At 39.7% G+C, this 21,087-nt stretch overlaps 1 protein-coding gene across 4 annotated transcripts in view; it reads right to left on the reverse strand.

Moving 5' to 3' along the window:
* The window catches only part of AIFM1 (apoptosis inducing factor mitochondria associated 1), a 774,257-nt gene that overhangs the window by 250,214 nt on the left and 502,956 nt on the right, over window positions 1-21,087 (reverse strand). For all 4 annotated transcript variants that reach the window (XM_044057008.1, XM_044057010.1, XM_044057009.1 and 1 more), the window contains one exon: window positions 333-440. In XM_044057008.1, the coding sequence (XP_043912943.1) occupies window positions 333-440 (108 nt within the window). The remainder of the gene's footprint in view (window positions 1-332; window positions 441-21,087) is intronic.

A 21,087-nucleotide genomic window follows, 5' to 3' on the forward strand; every position in this document is an offset into this window, starting at 1 on the left:
AATGGAAAAAAATGCAAATGGACCTAAAGAGTGTCTAGGTATTCTTCTGAACTGTTGTAACAGAACGAGGTAACTGGTGCTATAGTGAGACCTTATCTTCCACCCTTCCTCAAAGCTAGAGCTGGAAACCAGTTAAGCAGAAACACAGGATACTCTACAATTGACATGAAAAATGTAATAGCTGAAACAATATGAAAGTATGCAACGTAAATCATTAATAAACAGACTGCTGTAGTTTGCTGAATAAGCTTCAAATGTACTATCTCATATCATTTACCCAATGATTTTGTATGACAAAACAAATGTACTTTTCTACGACAAAGATGACTTACCTTTCCGAACCTTTTCTGTAGTCCAGTTGCTTAGGTATTCTGGTAGAACCTTGCCCATGTTACCATTTTCTGGAAACATCTGGATTACGTCTAATTCTCTGTCCCTTGCTGTTAAAACATATTTAGAAAATTTACTTTTCCATATTCTTCTACTCAGCAAGTGGTATTCACAGTACTTCTGTAAACAACAGATATATATTCACCACACCAGATGATATGTACAAGAGTTCTTGTTGAGTATATTGTACACTTACAACAAAGTAGTTACATTTGCCACTCAAAATACATACAAGTCCCATCACTGTATGTCACTGAAGGAAATAAACTGGCTTGAACTACCTAACTTGCTCTCACTTAATCAGTCTCAGATCATCCACTCTGTACTCTACAAACCCTCCCTACTGCCCAACTCTCTCATCCCTAATTTCCCACTGTACTCCAACAAGATCCCTCCATAGTTCCAGCCAAGGCCTTTTGCAAATGTACAAACCCAAAACTAAAACTGGCCACAATCTCTACAGCTTTAATCCAACCAAGGCTTGGAACAGACTCTTGAAATTAGTTAACTTGCACAACCAAAACAATTTAAAACTGCTACTAAACATTACCTACAAAATAAATGGATCTGCCATTGTAATCATCCCCCTTAAACCTACCTCTAATAGCTGCTTTCTCTCCACTAGCTCTTTCTCTTTTCTCCTCCCATAAACCACTTTCACTTTTCCATTTCTTACTACTACTTATTACACTGTAAATATTCCTGTAAATTTTTGTGTGTGTTATGCTACTTTTCTATATTACTGTATGTATTAAATGACAACTCATTGTCTATTACTCTGTATGTTAAGTTTTATTAAACAATGTCGGAGCTTTTCTCCTCGGGCCTCCGCTGAAAAAGGGCTACTAAACTCAGTCGGACAAACCCGGTCAACAAATGTAAAATAAATAAATAAAATATATTACTGGGATATTCCTCCATACTTATTTCACCTTGGCTAGTTTTCTGCTATGTTTCCCCCTGCTCAGGGCTATCACTGCCTCTTGTTGAAGCATGCTGTATCTTCATGTGTTCAACAAGGACAGAGTGTATGGCTAGCTCCTGCATTTGTCAGTTTGCCCTATATGCTGCTCAAGCATAATATATACAAAGGAAAATAGAGGAGGAAAAAAACAACACATAGTAAAATATGCTGCTGGCTGAGGCTAATGTACTGCCTGATCTTCAAAGCTGAATGCCCTCCTCCAAGGCCTTTTTCTGAAATGTCTTCATGGACCTGATATGTAGGTGGCATTGGGCTGTACCATTTTTAGCTCTTTCTTGCCATGCTACATGTTCACAGCAAAACTGTATGTTGCAGTCTTACATCAGTCCAGGCCTACGACTAAATGACTGAAGAGCACTGAGCAGATAAGTACCTCAATGGGGGACCAATTTCTTTCCTTTTTTATGTTAAATCTGATTAGGTTGTACATTTGTGAGGAGACACTTGGTAAGTGAACTGCCATACACAGAGACATAGGGCACTCTGCCCCAAAGAACACTAAGACGTGCCTGTAACTGAATGCCCCCACATGCTATCTGTTTTAAGACAGGTGACAGTTACATCACTGACCCTAAAATTTTGACAATTTTTTTTTTATTAAGAATGTCTTTAGTGGTGATTCTGATCATATTTTGTGCAGTCAGATTGATGGTGTAAGCTGCAGTCATTATCCAAATATAACTTCTGATATTGTTGGTAAATTTTTAAAACTGATTAAACCAAATGCACTGGCTGGACTGGATAATCTAAATGTCTTTTTCTTAAGTAACACTGCTGATAGACTGTTGCCTTGTTTAAATGGTGTATTCCAAATCTCCTAAATGACTGCCGTGTACCTAGTGTCTAGAAAGACGCTTTTGTTATTCCATTTTAATAAGTGGAAGTCTAGCTTTACTATGAACAACTTCAGACAGACAAGTCTTGCTTGCTTACTCTACAAATGTTTTGGGAATACTCAAGTCATTTTTTTAAACATCTTTACTGAATTATCACTTAAGACATAGGCAAACAAACATTTATATAAAATAAAACAAACCATATTAACATGTTCCCAGTTACAAACATTATACATTACATATATTCTTTAGTATAATTATCATCCATCCAATATTACATAAATTGCTCAATTTCTGCCTTCCCACAATCCTCGTTCTTCCTCCAAAACATTCATCTGCATGTACTGTTCCAACAATTTTCAGTTTTTCCATGTAATTTGCTTCTACCCTCTTCTGAAGATCCCACTTCCAGCTCTTTTATCTCTGTTACAACATTATCTACTGCAGATACTGTTGGTTTAGACTTCGATTTCCATTATCTAGTGATTGTTTTATGGCGACCACCAGAATCAATCTTACAGCCTTACTATGTCTACACAATTCAGATAGTGTATCCCAGCTTAAAAAAATCATCACCTTAGTTACACTCACTTATTCATCCAGTATCTCTGACAGAGTAGTCTGCAGGGAATCTTCAAAATCTGCCAACTCATTACACTCCCAGAAAATATGTTCTCAGTTATCTCCACCTCCCATGTCACACCTCCAACATTTGCCATCTACCTGAGGTAAAAATCCTGCTTGGGGTATAAAAATACCTATGTAAACACTTCCAAGCAAACATCGTAAATCTTCTAGACTTCATTGCATATTTTGGAGCCATACATATGTCCTCCCAGTGTTTCCTTGTGAATTGCTTAACCAGTCTCTCTTTTCTAAGCCCCTATGATTTCATTCCTATAGTTATCGTGCAATATTTATATGCCCTTCTACTTATCCATTTTTAACAGCAGCTCCTGTTCTAGATTCAACTAAAAACTCTATCAGAGCAGGTCTTTCACTTAGGATTCCCCTATCGATTTTCCTTTGCCTACAGTCTGATATCAGTCCCCAATAGGGAAGGCAGTTTATAGCCTGCAGTCCAAATTGTCTTCTTGGCATCTTCCCATTCTATTACCTTTCCCTCTGTAACTATTTGCTCCCAATACCTTGGCTCCTTCGCCAGTTTTCTCCAATAAATTCCAGCCCCCTCTTTCCTATTCTCTGTACCAATAATTGCAGTCTTCTCTACTTGTAAAATCTCCTTTCTCCATTATCGTGCTGGCTTAGCTCTTAGAATACTTTCTGATACTTTGTGAATATAACACTCTGTAGTGCTGTTCTTCTTCTTAAGGATATGCATCCAAAATTCTTCTCTCTCCTTATTTCTTGAATCCCCCTACTTCACTATCATCCCTTTCTATTTTGAATTACAGCTTTCTGCTTGTGTTATGTATATCAGCCTTAACTGTGTAACTCTAAAATATCTCTTCAAATCAACTAATCCTAAACCGGTTGGTTCTTCTGGAAAGTTCAGCTTAGGCTACTTGATCCTTGCCCTTTTCCACTTCCAGATAAAACCCTTCAACTTTTTATTAAGTGTTGTAAAAAACTTCTCTGGTTTATAAAAATATGTCTGACCTGTGTATAAAACTACAGGGACTGAAAACATTTTCACTATTTGTAAATTGATATCCATATCCAAAAACAAGAGCTTCCAGTTTCTCAGTTTTTCTACCATCTTTTGTTTAGTTTTTTCCCACATATCCTCAGCTGCCATAAATGAATCCTTTTTAATTAATTCTCACATATATTATCAAGTCCCATAAAATAATATAATCTACAAATAAAAAGTAATTTTTCTTGATTTCCACACCAATTACTTCCTTGAATTTCTGAGTCCCTTATTTCTCTTGACAATGGTTTTAAATATAAAGTAAATAACAAAGGGGTTCAATGACACCTCTGTCTGGTTCCTTTGTTCACATACAACTTAGCAGAGAGGAATTCTCCCACTTTAATTTTTGCCTCCAATCTCTCAATAAATTTTCCTAATTAATCTTATTATTGAATCGCATAATGCAAATGTTTCCATTGTCCTACTCTTAAAATTCCAGCTTATTCTGTGGAATGCTTTCTCTGCATCAAGACCCACCAACAACAGTGGCATTTTCTTACATTCTCTTTCCCATTGAAGCCTCATTGCTCTAGTAATGTGTCAAATGTTTGACTCCCCTCCACAAAACCACACTAGTCCATACATATCCATTCTGGCATCAGCTTTTAGTTAGTATAGACAAACGCATAATAATCAGGGTTTAAAACTAAAACTGGCCTATATGCAGCTGGGTCCGATGGGTTTTTACCAGCTTTAGGTATTACAAAGTACAGTTGTATACACTTGCCATAAATGTAGATGTTCGAGTGTATTCACTGTTGCAGTCATCACATTTGGGTTATCTGCTTGCAGTAGCCCTCAGTCGGACTGATTATCAAAGTCTTGGGTCCTGCATTGGTTGCTATCTCATCTTCCATGACGTCAGGTAGTCAGGGGTATAAAGCATGCAGCCGATGCCATTACATCAGTTTTTCTTGCCCCAGATGTTAGTTGCCCCCATAATGGAAAGCAATTTTATATACCAGGTTACACCTCCAACAAAAAAGCAAATACACCAAAAAGCTTTAGGCATAGTAAGCAAGAATAGAGGTATAGCTGACAGAAGTCAGGGGGCTGGAGGGAGGGTAACTAGGACTGCAACAGTGAATACACTCTAACATCTACATTTATGGTAGGTGTACATAACTGTACTATGTTCTTCGTGTTTCACTGTTGCAGTCATCACATTTGGGTAGATTCCCAAAGCTAAGGATGGTAGGAGGAAATCAGATAGCATTACGACCAGCTATAAAGCCCTGCAAGACTACAGTGGCAAAGCCAGCTCTGGATTTAGAGAAAATTGGCAAATGGTAATCCTTGGTGAAGGTATGCACAGAACTCCAGGTAGCAGCTTCTAGGATGTCCCTCGTAGGGACACCTGTGAGAAAGGCTGTAGAGGTAGATGCAGCCCTGGTTGGATGTGGTCTTATCCCCTGTGGGGTAGGTTTTCCATGGTGCTTAAAGCAGAAATGAATGCAATGGCCTATCCATTTAGAAATGGTTTTCTTTGAAATGGCCTTCCCCTCAGCCAAGCAGCAAATGCAACCAGCAGCTGATCAGATTTCCTGAACGGTTTAGTCCTGTCCAAATAAAATCTAAGTTGTCTGTGCACATCTAAGGAGTGCAGTATTTGTTCCCCTTTGTTCTGTGGATTAGAAAAGTAGGTTGGCAAATGAATGGACTGACTAAGGGCCAAACTGAATACCACCTTGGGCATGAAGGAGGGATTAGTCCTGAGGGACACCCTGTCCGCATGAAAAATGATGAAAGGCTCCACTGCCATGAGGGCCTGTAATTCAGACACCCTTCTTGCTGAAGTGATAGCTTAAAGGAAGGCTGTTTTCCAAGAAAGGAATTTCAACTCTGCATTTGCAGCTGGCTCAAAAGGAGGTAGAGTGAGTTTTTCCAATACAAAGTTAAGGTCTCAGGCTGGAGTAGGGGCTCTCCTGGGTGGTCTTAAGTTTTTGGCCCCTCTGAGGAACTGCTTCAGCAGTGGATGAGAGAAGAGGGGTGGTTCTGTGTTGTAATGAGCTGAAATGGCTGAGGCATGAATTTTGATGGAGGAAAAGGAAAGGCCCTTGTGAAGCATCTCAGTTAAGTGCCCATCCCCTGAGTTTGGTTCCAGGAACAGAATCTTTTCCATTTTTCAGCATAGGATTTTCTAGTGCTAGGCCTCCTTGCCTCCAGAATGACATCCAACTCTTGCTTACTGAGGGATGGTAACGGAGAGATCATGTAATTAGCCAGGCTGCCAGGTTCAGGGTTTGAAGCTGTGGGTGCAGAATTTGGCCCTCCTGCTGGGACAGCAGAGCAGGGGTCTGCGGCAGGTGCCAGTGACACACTGCGCAAAAGGGGGTACACCAGTGTTGGCATGGCCAGTCTGGTGCAATCAGTATCATCCTTGGTTTGTCCTGTTTGATCTTCAGTAGCACCTTGGAGAGGAGAGGCAGAAGGGGAAAGGCACAAGCTGATAGGTTTTTCCAAGTGAAGGACAGGACATCCACTTTCCATGCTTGTTTGTGGGAAGTCCCTGTGCAGAATTTTTCCAATTGGTAGTTCTGAGGGAAGGAAAACAGGTCTATATCTGAGCTCCCCCATTTGTTTCTCAACATGTTGAATATCTTTGATTCCAGTTTCCACTCGTGTGGGTCCATGAGATTTCTGCTTAGTTTGTCTGCCAGTGTATTTAGCTTTCCTGGCAGGAATTGAGCCTGTAGGTGCAATTGGTAGCTCAAGGATGTGTTCCACAGAGCCATGGCTAGTCTGCAGAGAGGGTATGAGTGGGTTCACCCCCTGCTTGTTTATGTACCACATAACAGTGGTGTTGTCCATCTTTACCATTAATTGCCCTGGAAGAATGTGGTCCTTGAGGGCTGTCAGAGCATTCTGTACAGCTAACATTTCTTTTTGATTGATATGCAGGTGCATTTGACTTGGGTTCCCATTTGCCCTGAATGCACTTCCTTGCCAAGTGAGCCCCCCATGCATAGTCTGATGCATCTTGCATAGTCTGATGCATCTGTTAGGGTTTGGGCGGCAGGGGGTAGAGTGAATGGCAGTCCCTTGTTTTGGTGGGAGGCCTCTGCCCACCAAAGGAACTCTATCTGTAGACAAGGTATGATAGGAATCATTTGCTTCTAGAGCCTGAGAATGTTGACACCACAGGCTTTTTAGATACCACTGTAGTTTCCTCATATGCACTCTTGTATATGGAATTAGGGGAATGCAGGAGGCCATGAACTCCAGGGCTTGCAGTATTTTCCTTGCAGATAGCTGGGTCTTTGTAGCCAGTAGTTTGAAGTAGGCTGTCAAATGAATTTGTTTCTCTGGCGTGAGGAAGCCATCTGGGAAGTTGTGTTCAAGCTTGCTCCCAGGAATACAATTTGTTGGCAGGGTGCAAGATGTGATTTCTTTTCGTTTATGGTGTACCCCAGAGACGTTGGCAATTTCTGTACAAACACCAGATGATTCAATAGTATGTCCTGGCTTTCTGCCTGAATTAGACAATCGTCCAGGTATGGATATATTTGGATATTTTTTTGCCTGCAAAATGCAATGACTGGAGCTAGGCACTTTGTGAATAACCTGGGCGCAGAAGATAAGCCAAAGGGCAGTGCAGAGAATTGATAGTTCATGTAGCCTGCTTTGAATCGTAGGTATCTTCTGCAAGATTCCCTTATTGGGATGTAGAGGTAGGCTTCCTTTAAATCCAGTGTTCCTAGGAAGCAGCTGGTGTAGAGTTAGCATCTTTAATTTTGGGATCACCAAAAATGTGTTTAGGATAGAGAGGTCCAGGATAGGACGCCAGGAGTTGTCTTTTCTGGGCACCAGGAAAAGTCTTGAGTAGAAACCTTGTTCCCTTTCCTCTTCTGGGACAGGCTGAATAACCCTGATGCTTAATAGAGAGAGAATTTGCTTTTGAGCCTCTGCCACTGATTTGGGGGTAGATCTGGCCAACTGTTTGGGGTTGGTAAGGAGTGGAAGTGGAATCTGTAAACTTGAGGAACTATATTTAAAACCCATTTGTCCTGGGTAATGAGTTCCCAATTTTTTGCCTGCAGGGCAATCTTTCTCCCTAAAGGAAAAGTCAGTTGTGCAGGGCTTGGAAGATTTAAAGTTAAGTCACTGAGACAGTTTACCATAAGTGGGGAGTTCTTACCACTCCCTGCCTTGGAAGTGGGAGCCCCCCACTGCTTAGTCCTGTGAGTACCTTGGGACTGAAGCTTGGGTGTTCTGCTGGTTCTTGGTTTGGACTGAGAAGGCCTGGAAGAGGCAAGAAAGGACCAATTTTAGAGGGCCAATGCCTACTAAATCTGGGAGGCTGTACTTGTAGGAAATCTTTAACAGTTTGCATAGATTTAGCTTTTTCCTCCATCTTTTTAAGAACTTCTTCTGCTTTGTTGCCAAGCAGGTGGCCTTCGTTTAAGGGAGCATTCTGCAATTTAGCTTTAGCATGATCTGGCAAAAACTGCTCCTTAAGCCAAGCATGCCTTCTAAGTACAGACCCAGTGACAGCAGCCCTGCAAGACACCTCCAGTGAATCAAAACCACATTGCAAAGTACGTTTCCCAACTTATTCAGCAGAATGCATTAAATCCTGTAAATCTTTATTTTCAGAAGTCAGGAATCAACATCATTTTCTGTTTGAGCAATCCAATAATATGCTGCTGATACTTTAACATATGAAACTGGCAGTTTAAGGCCCTAATGGCCAAGGTTGCAGAAGTGTATACCTTCTTACCCCATCTATCCAGCGCCCTGGAATCTCTATCAGAGGGGGTAGGATTTTTGGCAGCAGTAGCCTTAATGCCCTTGGGTCCCTGTGAAATGGTCTCAGGCTCTGCAGTAGGATTTTTAAAGAGGAACTTGTGAGAGTCAGGAACCCTATAATATCTATCAGGTTTTCTGGGAGCAGGAGGTAAAGAGTCAGGGGCCAAGCTAGATTCCGAGAAGGTATCATCAACAATGTCCAGAACAGGAGGGATAGCTAAAAGCCTGTGTTGGGGCAGGAGTAAGAAATCCCTAAGCCTCTTTTTAGAGTCAGAGTAATCCTGGCTTTCCCAGCGAAAGAAATCCTCTGGAGGGGAAGCAGAGGGAATACAGTCCTCTGCATCAGAATCCTCATAGGTAGATAAGTGTAAATCCTGGTCATCAGAGGAAACAAAAATTTCAGAGTCCTGAAAAGAAGAATCCTAAGGAAACTCAGTCCTAGGTCTCTTAGAGGGGGAAGGGTAGCTTCCCCTGATTAGAGTAATAAGGTCTTCAGCCATTCTTATCATTTGTTTTTTAGGCATAGAGGCCTGACCATGCGGTTTGGGCACCGTTTTTCTAGGCATGGATCGAGTTTTAGGCCTTGAAGAAGAAGATGGCGACGGTTTAATATGCAAGTCAGTAGGCCTGAATACACCCTCATAAGCCTGTGCCTGCACAGCGGCTCTGGACGCATCCGAGGTAGAGATGTGCAGGTTCCACAGATGAAGCATCTCGTGGCATACCGGACTCCGAATGGGTCTCAGTAGAGGCCTGCGAATCTGAAGTAGCGGGTATCAGGGGCTGAGAAAGTGCCTCACTGGCGACTAGCTTAGGAAAAGCATCGTCGGCAGCTTTGGACCTATGCGGCCTGTCTCTGTCTTTACCTTTTTTCAGAATGACGGAAGTTGGGTAGCTTACCGAAGCCATATCTGGATAATTGAACCGGGTACCAAAATATTTAGAAGTGTAAATAAACCAACAACAAATAGTTTGTTGTTTTAATAAGGCACAAAACCAACAGCAAGGTACGTCGTGGTCAGGGCCTAAACAAGGAATGCAGCACGAATGAAAATCTTTATGAGGTATTTGCTTTCCACAAGAAATACAATTATTAACTTTTACTGACATCGGTTTAGAGGAAGAAAAAGTTTCCCCAATGGGATACTTAGCTCAGTAGAAGACTTCAGTTCTGAAACTTGAAAACGAAAATTTCAGGAGTCGGCCGACCAGCACTTGCAAAGTGCTTCTGCTTCAGGCACCGCATGGCAAGAAAGACTGATGTAATGGCATCAGCTGCATGCTTTATACCCCGGACTACCTGACGTTATGGAAGATGAGACAGCAACTGACGCAGGACCCAAGACTTTGATAATCAGGCCGACTGAGGTATACTGCAAGCAGATAACCCAAATGTGATGACTGCAACAGTGGAACATGAAGAACATCCACAACTTTCTTCCAGGATGTTGGTGCTTTCCCCCTTTTTAAAAATGCTCTTAAACAAAATGTTGGGGATCATTATCACTTATTTTCCTTCTAGGTTCCAAATTTCCACAGGAATACCACCTATTCCCAGACGCTTTCCTGCAAACTGATGGCACGTCACCAATTTTACTTCATCGCCTCCTATCTTAACTGTTACTTGTTGAGCCTCATCTACCTCTAACCTTGGCATACTTGACAAGCCTTCCATAATTATTTCTATTTCTGCTCTCTTGATTTTCACATTTCTCTGCTTTATTTAAATTTTCATAAAATTTCAAAAATACCTCTACTGGATCTCTGTTTATTTGTTTATTTTTTTTATTATTACAGGCTCCATATGTTTGTCAAAAACCCTTTCATCTTCCTGTTGCCCAAGTCACTGGGCTAAATGTTTTTGTGCTCCAGAGTTATAAAACAAACAGTTGCTTTACAGCAATCATTCTAAACTCATACATATTATCTAGATATTCCCTTATTTTCTCTTTAGCACACTACAGTAATGCCTCTTATTCTTCATCTGTGAGATTCACCTCATTCTGCAATGCTTTAACCTTTATCAGCCCCCTCTAACTGTTACTTCTTAATTTTTTTCTTTTATTTCTACCCTACTTTTAAACTGTACTTTCATTTTATCCCACTCACTAGCTGTAACTTCAAAATAAATTTCTATCTTCCCTAACAGCTCTCAAATAATTTCCACTACCCACTTTTTAAATTCCACTCTAACAGGTAGCCCAGGAAGCACCAGTGTCGCATATATACTTAATTCATGTTGGTTGTTATTGGTGCAGGATTAAAAATAATTATTGGATGTGTATCAAAGCTTTCAATTAAATGCACATTTTCCTGTAAAATGTGATTTCTGTGTAGTCTAGCCCAGTTATTATACCTTGGTTAATTATAAGTAAATTTTCTTTGAGTTACTTCTACTAAATTTACATTTTCCATACCAAATACATTCATAAATTTCTTCAAAAATCTACCTTCCTTTGTTACATTTTCCCTTCTAGGGCCCAGATCCATCCTCACTGTTTCAAATCACATTACAGTCCCCACCTATAAGTAATATTCCCTGGTGAAACCTGAACATTTCTCCCAAAAATTTCTTAATCTCCATAACAGCAGTTTTAGGTGGATAAACACATGGCAGTATAATCTTCCTCCCTTGACAGTAGCTCCTTACAACCACAAACCTACCGTTATTATCTGTTTTGTCCTCTTCAATCACCATTGGTTATCTTCTAGCAATTAGTATAAGCACTCATTTTCTTTTGTCCCAGATATTCTACTAAATATCCATCCTGAAATCCATTGTATCAAATTCACAAGCTCACTTCTTAAAAAATGTGTCTCCTGCAGCACTGCTACTTGCAATTTGCATTTATTTTACCATAATTCAATAATCTTACCTTTTTGCCTGTATCTGTTAAGGCCATTCAAATTCCAACCAAAATAATATGGACAGTGTAGCCATTATGATAAAAAAATATATTCTCCCCACCTATTTATACATGACAGCTTTTTTAAATTTTTTTTTGGCTTTTGTGTTACATGCCCCCACTAATGTTTGGCTGGCTGGCTTAGCCTTTACACTGTTGTTTTTTTGTCATCTCCATTTGAACCTATATCACACATCTTACAACACTTTTTGTTTTAATGAAACCCCTCAAAAAAAAAAAAAAAAAAAAAAAAACACCACTACCCCAGAACCTGTAAATTTAAAATAAACACAAAACTATGTACATCTTCAAATACTGAAGTTTAACCCTCCTGATAAGAGCCAACTGTTCCAAACTGACAACTGCACCACAGGTGTCACAAAACCTAAAATTAAGGTTAGCTATGCAAAGTGTGCATGCTACAGTCTGTGCTCCTACTTACACTAATCGCTGTCTGTTCTTGTCTTATTTTTATTCCCCTCCCAGATATGCAAACAGAGTGTATGCTTTCAGAACACATTAAATTTTAGCCTTAAGAAAGGGTGCACTTTCTATCTTTAAATAAAACTAAATCATATACATGCTTCTAGTAAATGTAATGAAGTATTTAGTTACCAGAAAAGCTGTTCTCTCCCTTTCACATTTCCAATAATTTCAAATGTTATTTTTTACTAGGCTGTTTACCTCTGTACCTTTCAATTTTACACTTCTCCCAGCAATGTCCAAAACTCTTGAGATTTATTGCCTTAACATGTAGGCAGTTTGCCTCCATGGAAACATAAGAACAGATATACAGCTGACCTTAGCTGCAGACTTCTCAACAAACACTGAACATGTATTTGCCAAAGGAAAACTTTTCATTACATTCAGTGTTCTCTTATTTTTAAAGCCCACTTACATGCAGAAAAAACTTGTTATTAGATAAAGCCAAGGGCATTAATCCAATCACCTATGCAAAAGTATGAGAAAACATCATAACTCTACATATAGTATTAATCAGTGCACTTTTACACACCACCCAAACAGCCCAAAATTACAGAATATTAATGTAAACATTATTTTGTCCAGTTTTCTTCTCTTTTTAGATTGTAATTCCTGGATTTCCTAAACCCAAAAAAAGAAAAAGAAAGTACTTGCTAACTTTAGTATCTTTATCATATACAACAATCACTGAAAATGCTTTACTACACAACATGCAATTAATATCATAAAATGTTTTGTACAAATACTGTTAACAAAAATTGTTTTACTTCTAATCACTTTCTTATTTTGTTCTTTTAGAGTCCTTCCAAGCAAGAATGACATGAAGTGGGGTATACACTTTTCAGTCTCCCAAATATTTAACAAAGTCAACAAAAATCTAATCTTTCTCAACCATTTTTTCATGTAAAGCCATATTTCACAAATGTGACTGATGTTTGGGTCTATATTAGATCACCGAACGCTTAAAAAAGTGAACGGTGATTAATTGGCCCTATGTAAGCAAAAGCTTACAATGTCCAACTGTCAGAACAGCGATTTTTTTCCAAGGGAAAAAAATCGCTTTTCCAACAAAAAAATAAATAAAACTCAAAACACTTTAAACGTTACATTAAGTGGGGGTCTGTGCCCCCCACACCCCCTACTTAAATATACCAACTCCAAGACCACACTACAGTGCAGAAAACGGCAAAGTAATGAAGCCGCTTCGATATTTTGCCATTTCAGTATTTTAAGTTCGACCATGACGCATTCGAAGGAATGAGTCTTTGGTCTTCTAAAAGGAACCTTGATGTTTTATAATCTTACATGTATTCACTAATTGCAGTGTTGCTGGTCTTCCTTCTGGTCATATCTTTCTCCTAATACCAACTAGACTCTGGTTCAAGGTACTTCCAATTCTTCTAGTTAACATCTACACTTTTTTTCTCTCTCTCTCTCTCAATCATTTTCAATGAAAAAGGTTTCACTTGCAAAAGTTTCCCTCTGAGCCTTATCAGAAGAATGAAAAGCAGAGTCCCCTTCTGTTTGATGGCTCAGTTTGTTACACAAACTTTGGTATTTCCTCCTTAGCCTGTTCTACATCAAAAAATGATTTTGATACTAAAGGAAAAATATACTTTGAAGATAACTGGATACATAAAAGCTCAATCCCACACCTGCCTCTCAACAATGCCTACTGGAATGAATTTGCTTCTCTTCTGCCTGGTGTATAATGAATAATCATTATTAATGAATTAATAACATTAATCATCATTATTAATGAAATAATAACGACCAAGACGTGCTGCCAATTAGAACCATGGGCATACAAAACTGTGGCCCTGAATAAAGTTCTGTAAAGTAAAGTGTATGGTCATTTGTTAAGTTTTTACTGATAACAGTCCCTGTTATGGTAGTATGCACACAACTGGGCCATCGTTGATTTTACCTTCTCCCTTAAACTCTCCTCCTCTCCACACTTCTTGCCCTACTATTCAACTGTCCCTGCTATAAAACACAGTACAGGCAGGGTAATAAATACAGTAGGTGTTACTTACCCTGGAGATCCACAGCTCAGAAGGGTTTACCTCACTGCACAACGTCACCACTGTTGCCCCTCCCCAACCAAGCTTATAAATATTTCCCAAACGAGCTGCCATTTTTAAATCAGCATCTGATCGAGTGTAAGTTGAGTTTCCTTGATAACAACTGATAGCATTTTCTTACAACTGCAATTTACTAAATACAACAAATTTGTCTCTGATGCTACTGATGTGTAATCTGGTATTTTGCTGCCACTACAATGAGGCACTTACGCAGAGTGGTAAAATGTGATTGAAATTTTAATAGCTGCACTAATTTGTCTGACTGTGACAAGACTCTAAAGCCAATTTCTACGTACAGTTATGCCTCTATGCTCTCTAACTAAATGCAACTGAGATTCTATATGTCTGTTAAATCTCATTGGCATGTAGCGACAGCCACTGCTAAATATACCCGAGACCTGCTGTTTTTAATTGTTAAACTAAACTGTCCTGAGACTCTGTATGACAAGGACCGGCTCCGTAATGTAAAGTAGCATAGCCGAGATAGTGGTCGGTCAAACTATACTGAATTAGTCATACTCTTAGTGGCAATTAGTCTCAGTCTTAGTTGTGGCTCTAAAGCAACTGTGGTCATTCAAAGTGAGTACATTTGTAGTGCTAAAGTTCTGCTATAAATATTGCTGTACTTCTCTTCACGCAGCACTGCCTATAGACTTTAACTCTTATTTTTCTCTACCCTACTTCTCTTCCTAACAGTTTCTCCCACTGCAAAAAGGATTGGTTTCTTTGATCTCTGCCCTCCCAACCAAGACTTGCTGCCAATTAGAACTACGGGCATACAAAACTTTGGTCCTGAGCAAAGTTTTGTAAAAAAAACTGTATGGTCATTTATTACGTTTTTACTGCTAAAAGTCCCTCTTATGGTAGCGTGCACACAACTGGGCCATTGCTGACTTTACCTTTTCCCTTAAACTCTTCTCCTCTCCACACTTCTTGCCCTAGTATTCAGATGTCCCTGCTATAAAACACAGTACAGGCAGGGCAATAAATAAAGTATCTGTGTTACTTACCTTGGGGATCCACAGCTCGGAGGGGTTTAAGCCTGGCACTATGCACAGGCTCATTTCGCATCCCACCCTGCCCCTACTATGTCTACATTTATTTTAGTCGCTATCCCCTCCCAATACCCAACAAACCAAGCATAACATTACTAGGAATTTCTCTCCTCTACCACCCACAATACCCCACCCACTTCCAATCTAACTGCTCACCTGATACAATCATGCTACTACTTAATGTGCTTACACTCCTTACTTGCACACCTTACATCCTAACAGGATTCCATAATAGATGCACCCAACCACTTTCACTGCATCCTTACTCTCACTTCTATCCATCCCCACCTACTAATTACACTTGTCATACCAGCACAATCTCCATCTCAATACACCCACTGTACTACCAGTCACCTGTCACATACAAACAAAAAATATCCCTAAAATATGACAGGTTATCAGATTTATAAAAGTTATGTATACTGCCCTATCCAAATTAGCCCTTAGTGGTGACATCCACCCTAACCCTGGTCCTACCATCACAAATTCCACACCTAAAAATCTGACTAATAGCTGCTCCAGGTCGCAACTAGCATTCAACAGAAAGCCATCTGACCTTCTCTTCATGTGTCTAAATATCAGAAGTATAACTAATAAAACCCATGACCTAGACACTAGCATAGCTTTATACTCTCCTGATATCCTCATCTTGACTGAAAACTGGCTTAAACCTCACATCAAAAGTGAGGAAATACTCCCAAAAGGTTATAACATTCTCCATATAGACAGGCCATCTAAGAAAGGGGGTGGTGTGGGTGTGGCTCTAAAGTTTAAACACCACCTAAACATACAGACCCTTAACACGAGCCCCCCAAATTGGAAATGAAGAAATCCTATATACCATCCTCAAACTAAACTCAAATAAAACAATCAACATCATAGGATGCTACTTCCCACCTGGCCAAAACAACTCACGCCTAGAAAACCTACTGAGCTGGGCTAACCATTCCCTACCTCACGAAAACATAATTCTAGGTGATTTTAATATCAACTGGCTATCTTGCAATAACAATCATCCAAGCCCACCACCTAAACCTTCATGGTTTCTCCCAACTACTACAGTTACCTACCCGGGTAAATAAAAACGCTAACATACTACTCTCGACTGGATATTAGTCAATAAAGCCCCTCACTCATACTTATCTGGCTGTCTACCGGACAGCCTCAGTAACCACACTCCAACATTCCTTCTGAGACGCCACTTAAATTGTGCTAAACCCATCATCTACTGGCAAATATGAAACAGGGTAAACTTTAACCCTCTCTCCTTTATCTCATCCCTTCAAAACTGTAATTTGACACCAGTAAAGTACCTCAATCTGGATGAAGCAATAGCACCTTCCTAAACATCCTAAACACACATGCCCCCATAAGAAATGCCAGAGTCAAAACACAGTACTCCCCTTGGCTACAAAAAGGTACCACGGCTCTAATGAAAGTCAAAGACAAGGCCTGGGACCATTGGTGAATAACAAAAAACCCTCCTCTAGACAGTCATTCCTAGAGTTGCGCAATAAGGTCAAAAAGCAAATAAAGGAAGATAAAACCCAATATTATCAGTCTGCCCTAAACTCCTCCCAACACAACCCTAAGCAGTTCTGGTCCACAGTAAACTCCATTCTCCACCCAGGTAAAGTTGTCACTCCCCACCCCCCCACCTACCACTCTCCCCTCCTCCAGCAGTACTGCTGCCTCATTCAATAAAAACTTTACTGAAACCATTCTGTCTTTGGCTAAACAACACAACCCCCTACCCACCCTCTCCACATCAATACCAAATACTCTGCTCACAGTTTTTTTTTTCCCCCAGTACCTACATCCTACATAAAAATAAAACTTCTGTTAAACTTAAGTCTACAAAACTAGCAGCTGACAATCTACCCTCTGAATACCTAAAAATAGCAGCCGAAGCCCTAGCTTATGTCGTCTTTATCTTAATTAACCGGTCCTTATCAGAAAGCTATGTCCCCACACTGTGGAAAATATCCCACATCATTCCCCCTTCAAAAACGTGGCTCCTCCACTGAAATCTCCAATTACACCCCATAGCCATCCTTTCTCCACTTTCCAACATACTAGAGAAATGCATCCATTCTCAAGCCTTAGACTACCTCTTAGTTAATAACCTCCTCTCCAGCACTTAACATGGCTTCAGGCCATAACACTACTACTACTACTGCCTTGCTCACTTTCACTAACACTATCCTTCATCATAAAAACAATGGCCTGTTCTCCTCTGCTATTTTCCTGGATCTATCCAAACCTTTTGAAATGGTCTCACACAAACTACTAATCTCTATTCTCACTAACCTATCCTTTTCTCAATCAGCTACTACTTGGTTTCACAGCTATCTAACTGGCCGCCAACAATCAGTTGTTTGGCATAATGACCTATTCCCCTTGACTTCCTGTAACACTCGGTGTTCCCCAAGGCTCCATCCTTGGTCCCCTACTATTCTGCTTCTTCACCAATGATCTATTCACAGCCACCAAGTGGGCTTCTCTTATACATTATGCAGAGAACTCCACCCTCATCTGCTCAGCCCCAACTATACCTGAACTTCATAAGATCACACAAGAAGCCATTTCCTTTGTAGAAAGCTGTCTATCTAATGCCCAGTTATTACTTAACCCGAGCAAGACTAAGCCTCCTTATCTTCCAACCCACAAAATCTAGACCAATTATCCCCCACTTTAATATTCTAGCCAAAGACAATACTGTCATCTCCCCAATAGAGCACAACAAACTGCCTGGTGTTGAGATTGATAGCAATCTCAGATTTGACACTCATTACTCTTACCATAAAAAAGTTCACAAAAAACTAGGGGCATTGTATAGAAACAAAATTCCTCACCAAGACAGCAAGAATTTCTGTTGCCAATTCCCACCTATTCTCCACTTTACTCTACGCCTCTCCTATACTTGCCTACCTTAGACAAACAGACCTAAACAAGCTCAACGCTTGCTACAATAAAATTGCTAAGTCTGCCACTGGTGCATCTTATCACAGCCACCACTCTGTCTCACTTGGAGAACTTGACTGGCTTGAACTCCCTCAACTTCTTCACCTGAATCAACTCTCTCTCGCCCACAAGTTAGTAAATTATCCTCTTAAAGTTCCATCCCTTCAAAACGTTCTCCAGCCCTACTGCTCCACTAGACCACTACACTCCTGCAGCAAAAATGTACTTCTAGTAACCAAAGCCAAAAACTCAGCTGGAGAAGCTCTACTCTCTTGCATTATATCCAGATTATGGAACAACCCCCCCCACTCTATAACCACACTACCTTCTTGCAATCACGTCACGACTGCACTAAAAACTTACTTAAAAATCATTGGTAATGTCCATGCACCAATTCTGACGAGTGACCCTCCTTTTCACCCCCCCCCGCCACCCTGCCTCACACCGTTTGATCATTGTATTCCTTCCTCTGCAGGCTCTGGCTTTCCCTTTAGCCTCCCTTATCCTCCTCACTCAGTCTTTCAAACCCTCTTGTAGCATTCTTAACTACCTCACTTCATCTCAACTCCAAATACATCTCCAGCTGACTCGCACCTACCTTCTTCTCACTACCACGCCTACTACTCAGTCTCTTCTCTTACTCATCTATCTTCCCATTCCATCCCCTAGCCCTTCAGCTCGTTTCACCTTCACGTGGAGCGTTTGATTTTATATCAGTTTGAATTTATTGCAGTATTTGTATACAAGTTGTGGGTTTATGAGTTTAGAAGAGTATCTCTTTGAGCTTAGTACTATCTGTATATACATCCTACCTTTATTCTTAGTTCTTAGTCTCTAGCTAGATATTAGTATACCTGTTCATTACTATGTTTCATATTTTATGTATATCTAATGTTTGCTGCTGTATGTATTTGCTACTGCATGTATAATCAATTGTTCTTCATGTATTCTGCTGCTCATTTATTGTTCTGTGGAGCTTTACTCTCTGGGTCTCCTCTGAAAAAGTACCAGTGTCCAGTCAGAATTTCCCGGTAAACAAATGTAAATAAACAAACAATAAATAAATAATTTTTTAGTGTCTTTTCTTCATTTCCACCTCTGATCTTTGCAGTTTTATAAGTTTATTTGAATACCGGCTTGAAGCTTCTTTCACTTGTTCCAGCCTTTTGTTATTTGAGTTTATATAGTTCTTCAATGTTTCATTTATTTTAGCTGGCTCTGAGTGCTTCTGATTTATTGTTTCCTCTGAATTACTGGAAACCATCTCTTGTACCAAAGCTGGAGCATGAACAGCTTTTTGCTTCACAGCAGCAGGATTCTTCCCAGTCAGTGTTTTCTCTCCACCTTTTCTGGTACATTTTCTTTCAGGCTCTCTAAGCGTCTTCGTTGTTGACATTCAGGCAGTGTACTTACCACCTACTAACCGATTTTGTTCTAAAACTGGCAGAATTACTAGGCCTCGTCTCTCAGCCATTTTAACACTGGGACAGCTGAATTTCAGCTGCTGATCACTGTGCAGCCAACTTTGACATCTAGCATACTCACTTATTTGATCAATTTGGATAATACGAAGATAACTTATTTGATCAATTTGGACTACAGAAAGACATCTGTTAGCATGACTTTAAATCAGGCCATTCTTAGCTTAATTTGTTTTGTTTGTGTTTTTTTTTTTCAATGCTGTTCTTCTTTGGATGGAGTCTTGCCATTGACATAATTTATGTTGACTTTGCTGTTGCTTCTCAACTGGAAACTGTATGTGTATACACAACAATTTCATATTAATCCATTAGAAATCGGTACCTAAATGTTTGGAGGGTAGATCATATAGGGTTAAAACCAGAGATTGCAACTCTGATTCTAAATTAAGGCTGGGGTTCCACAGGGGTCTGTTATGGGGCCTTGCCTTTTTAGGTCTGTCTTTCCCAACAATAATAATGTATGGCTTAGCAAATTTGCTGCTGATGATATGAAAATACGTAGTATTATTACAAGCTACTTAGACGATAATAATTTGCAAACCTATTTAGTTCAATTTTTATTGGTTCACACATGTAGGAAATTTAATATCAATAAATGTTTTGTGCTGTACATGTATGTCTCCCGTATATGCAACAAAATCTAGAAGATTTAGGATTTTTGCCTGGAAATGTCTGCATAGATATTTTTATACCCCAAGTAGACTCTACAGAATTTTTCCTCATGTAGACAGTAAATGTTGGAAGTGTGAAGGGGAAGAAAAAGGTAACTGAGAACATATTTTCTGGGAGAGCAGTGAGTTGATGGACTTCAAGGATTCCCTGCAGGATGCTGGGTGAGCAGATTGGTCTGATGAGAGAGAGGATTTTCTGAGCTATGATACAGAATCAAACTTGCCTAGACATGGTAAGACCTTGCTGCGTCTAATAATGGTTGCTGACAAAAAAAGTTATTACTAGAAAATGGAAATCAAAATCGAAACAAACTATATTGGAAGTAGTGAATATAGTAACAGAGATAAAACAACTGGAATTGAGATCTTTAGCAAAGAGTAGGAGCAAACTACATAAGAAAAAAATGGGGAATTATTGGAACAAAACATACAAGGCAGGAATGAGGCCTAAAGGACTTAATAAGCTATGTAATGTTTGGGTGAGAAAGACTGGGTAGATTATAAGTGATGTATAATGTTTGCAACTAGGTGTGTGTCATTATGGTTTGTGATGTAAAATGCCTGCGACTAAAATTGAGTCAGTATGGTTTGTTTTAATTTATAAAAAGCAAAAATAACAGTGAGAACCAACTAAGAAACAACAAATGTAATAGATGTAATGCTGTAAGGTGTACCAGTACTCAAATACTCGTAAAGAGTCCCCGGCTAGTAATCATACACTTTATTATAAAAATAACAAATAAAACCAATCTGGTTTACCTAACGAGTCTACACAGGTTCATAGGTTGGTACTGGGCTATCTGCCCGAAGGCATATATTAGCCCAG

The sequence above is a fragment of the Protopterus annectens genome, chromosome 15.part0 (assembly GCF_019279795.1).
Source record: "Protopterus annectens isolate FY-2018-M chromosome 15.part0, PAN1.0, whole genome shotgun sequence".
Lineage (NCBI taxonomy): Eukaryota > Metazoa > Chordata > Ceratodontiformes > Protopteridae > Protopterus > Protopterus annectens.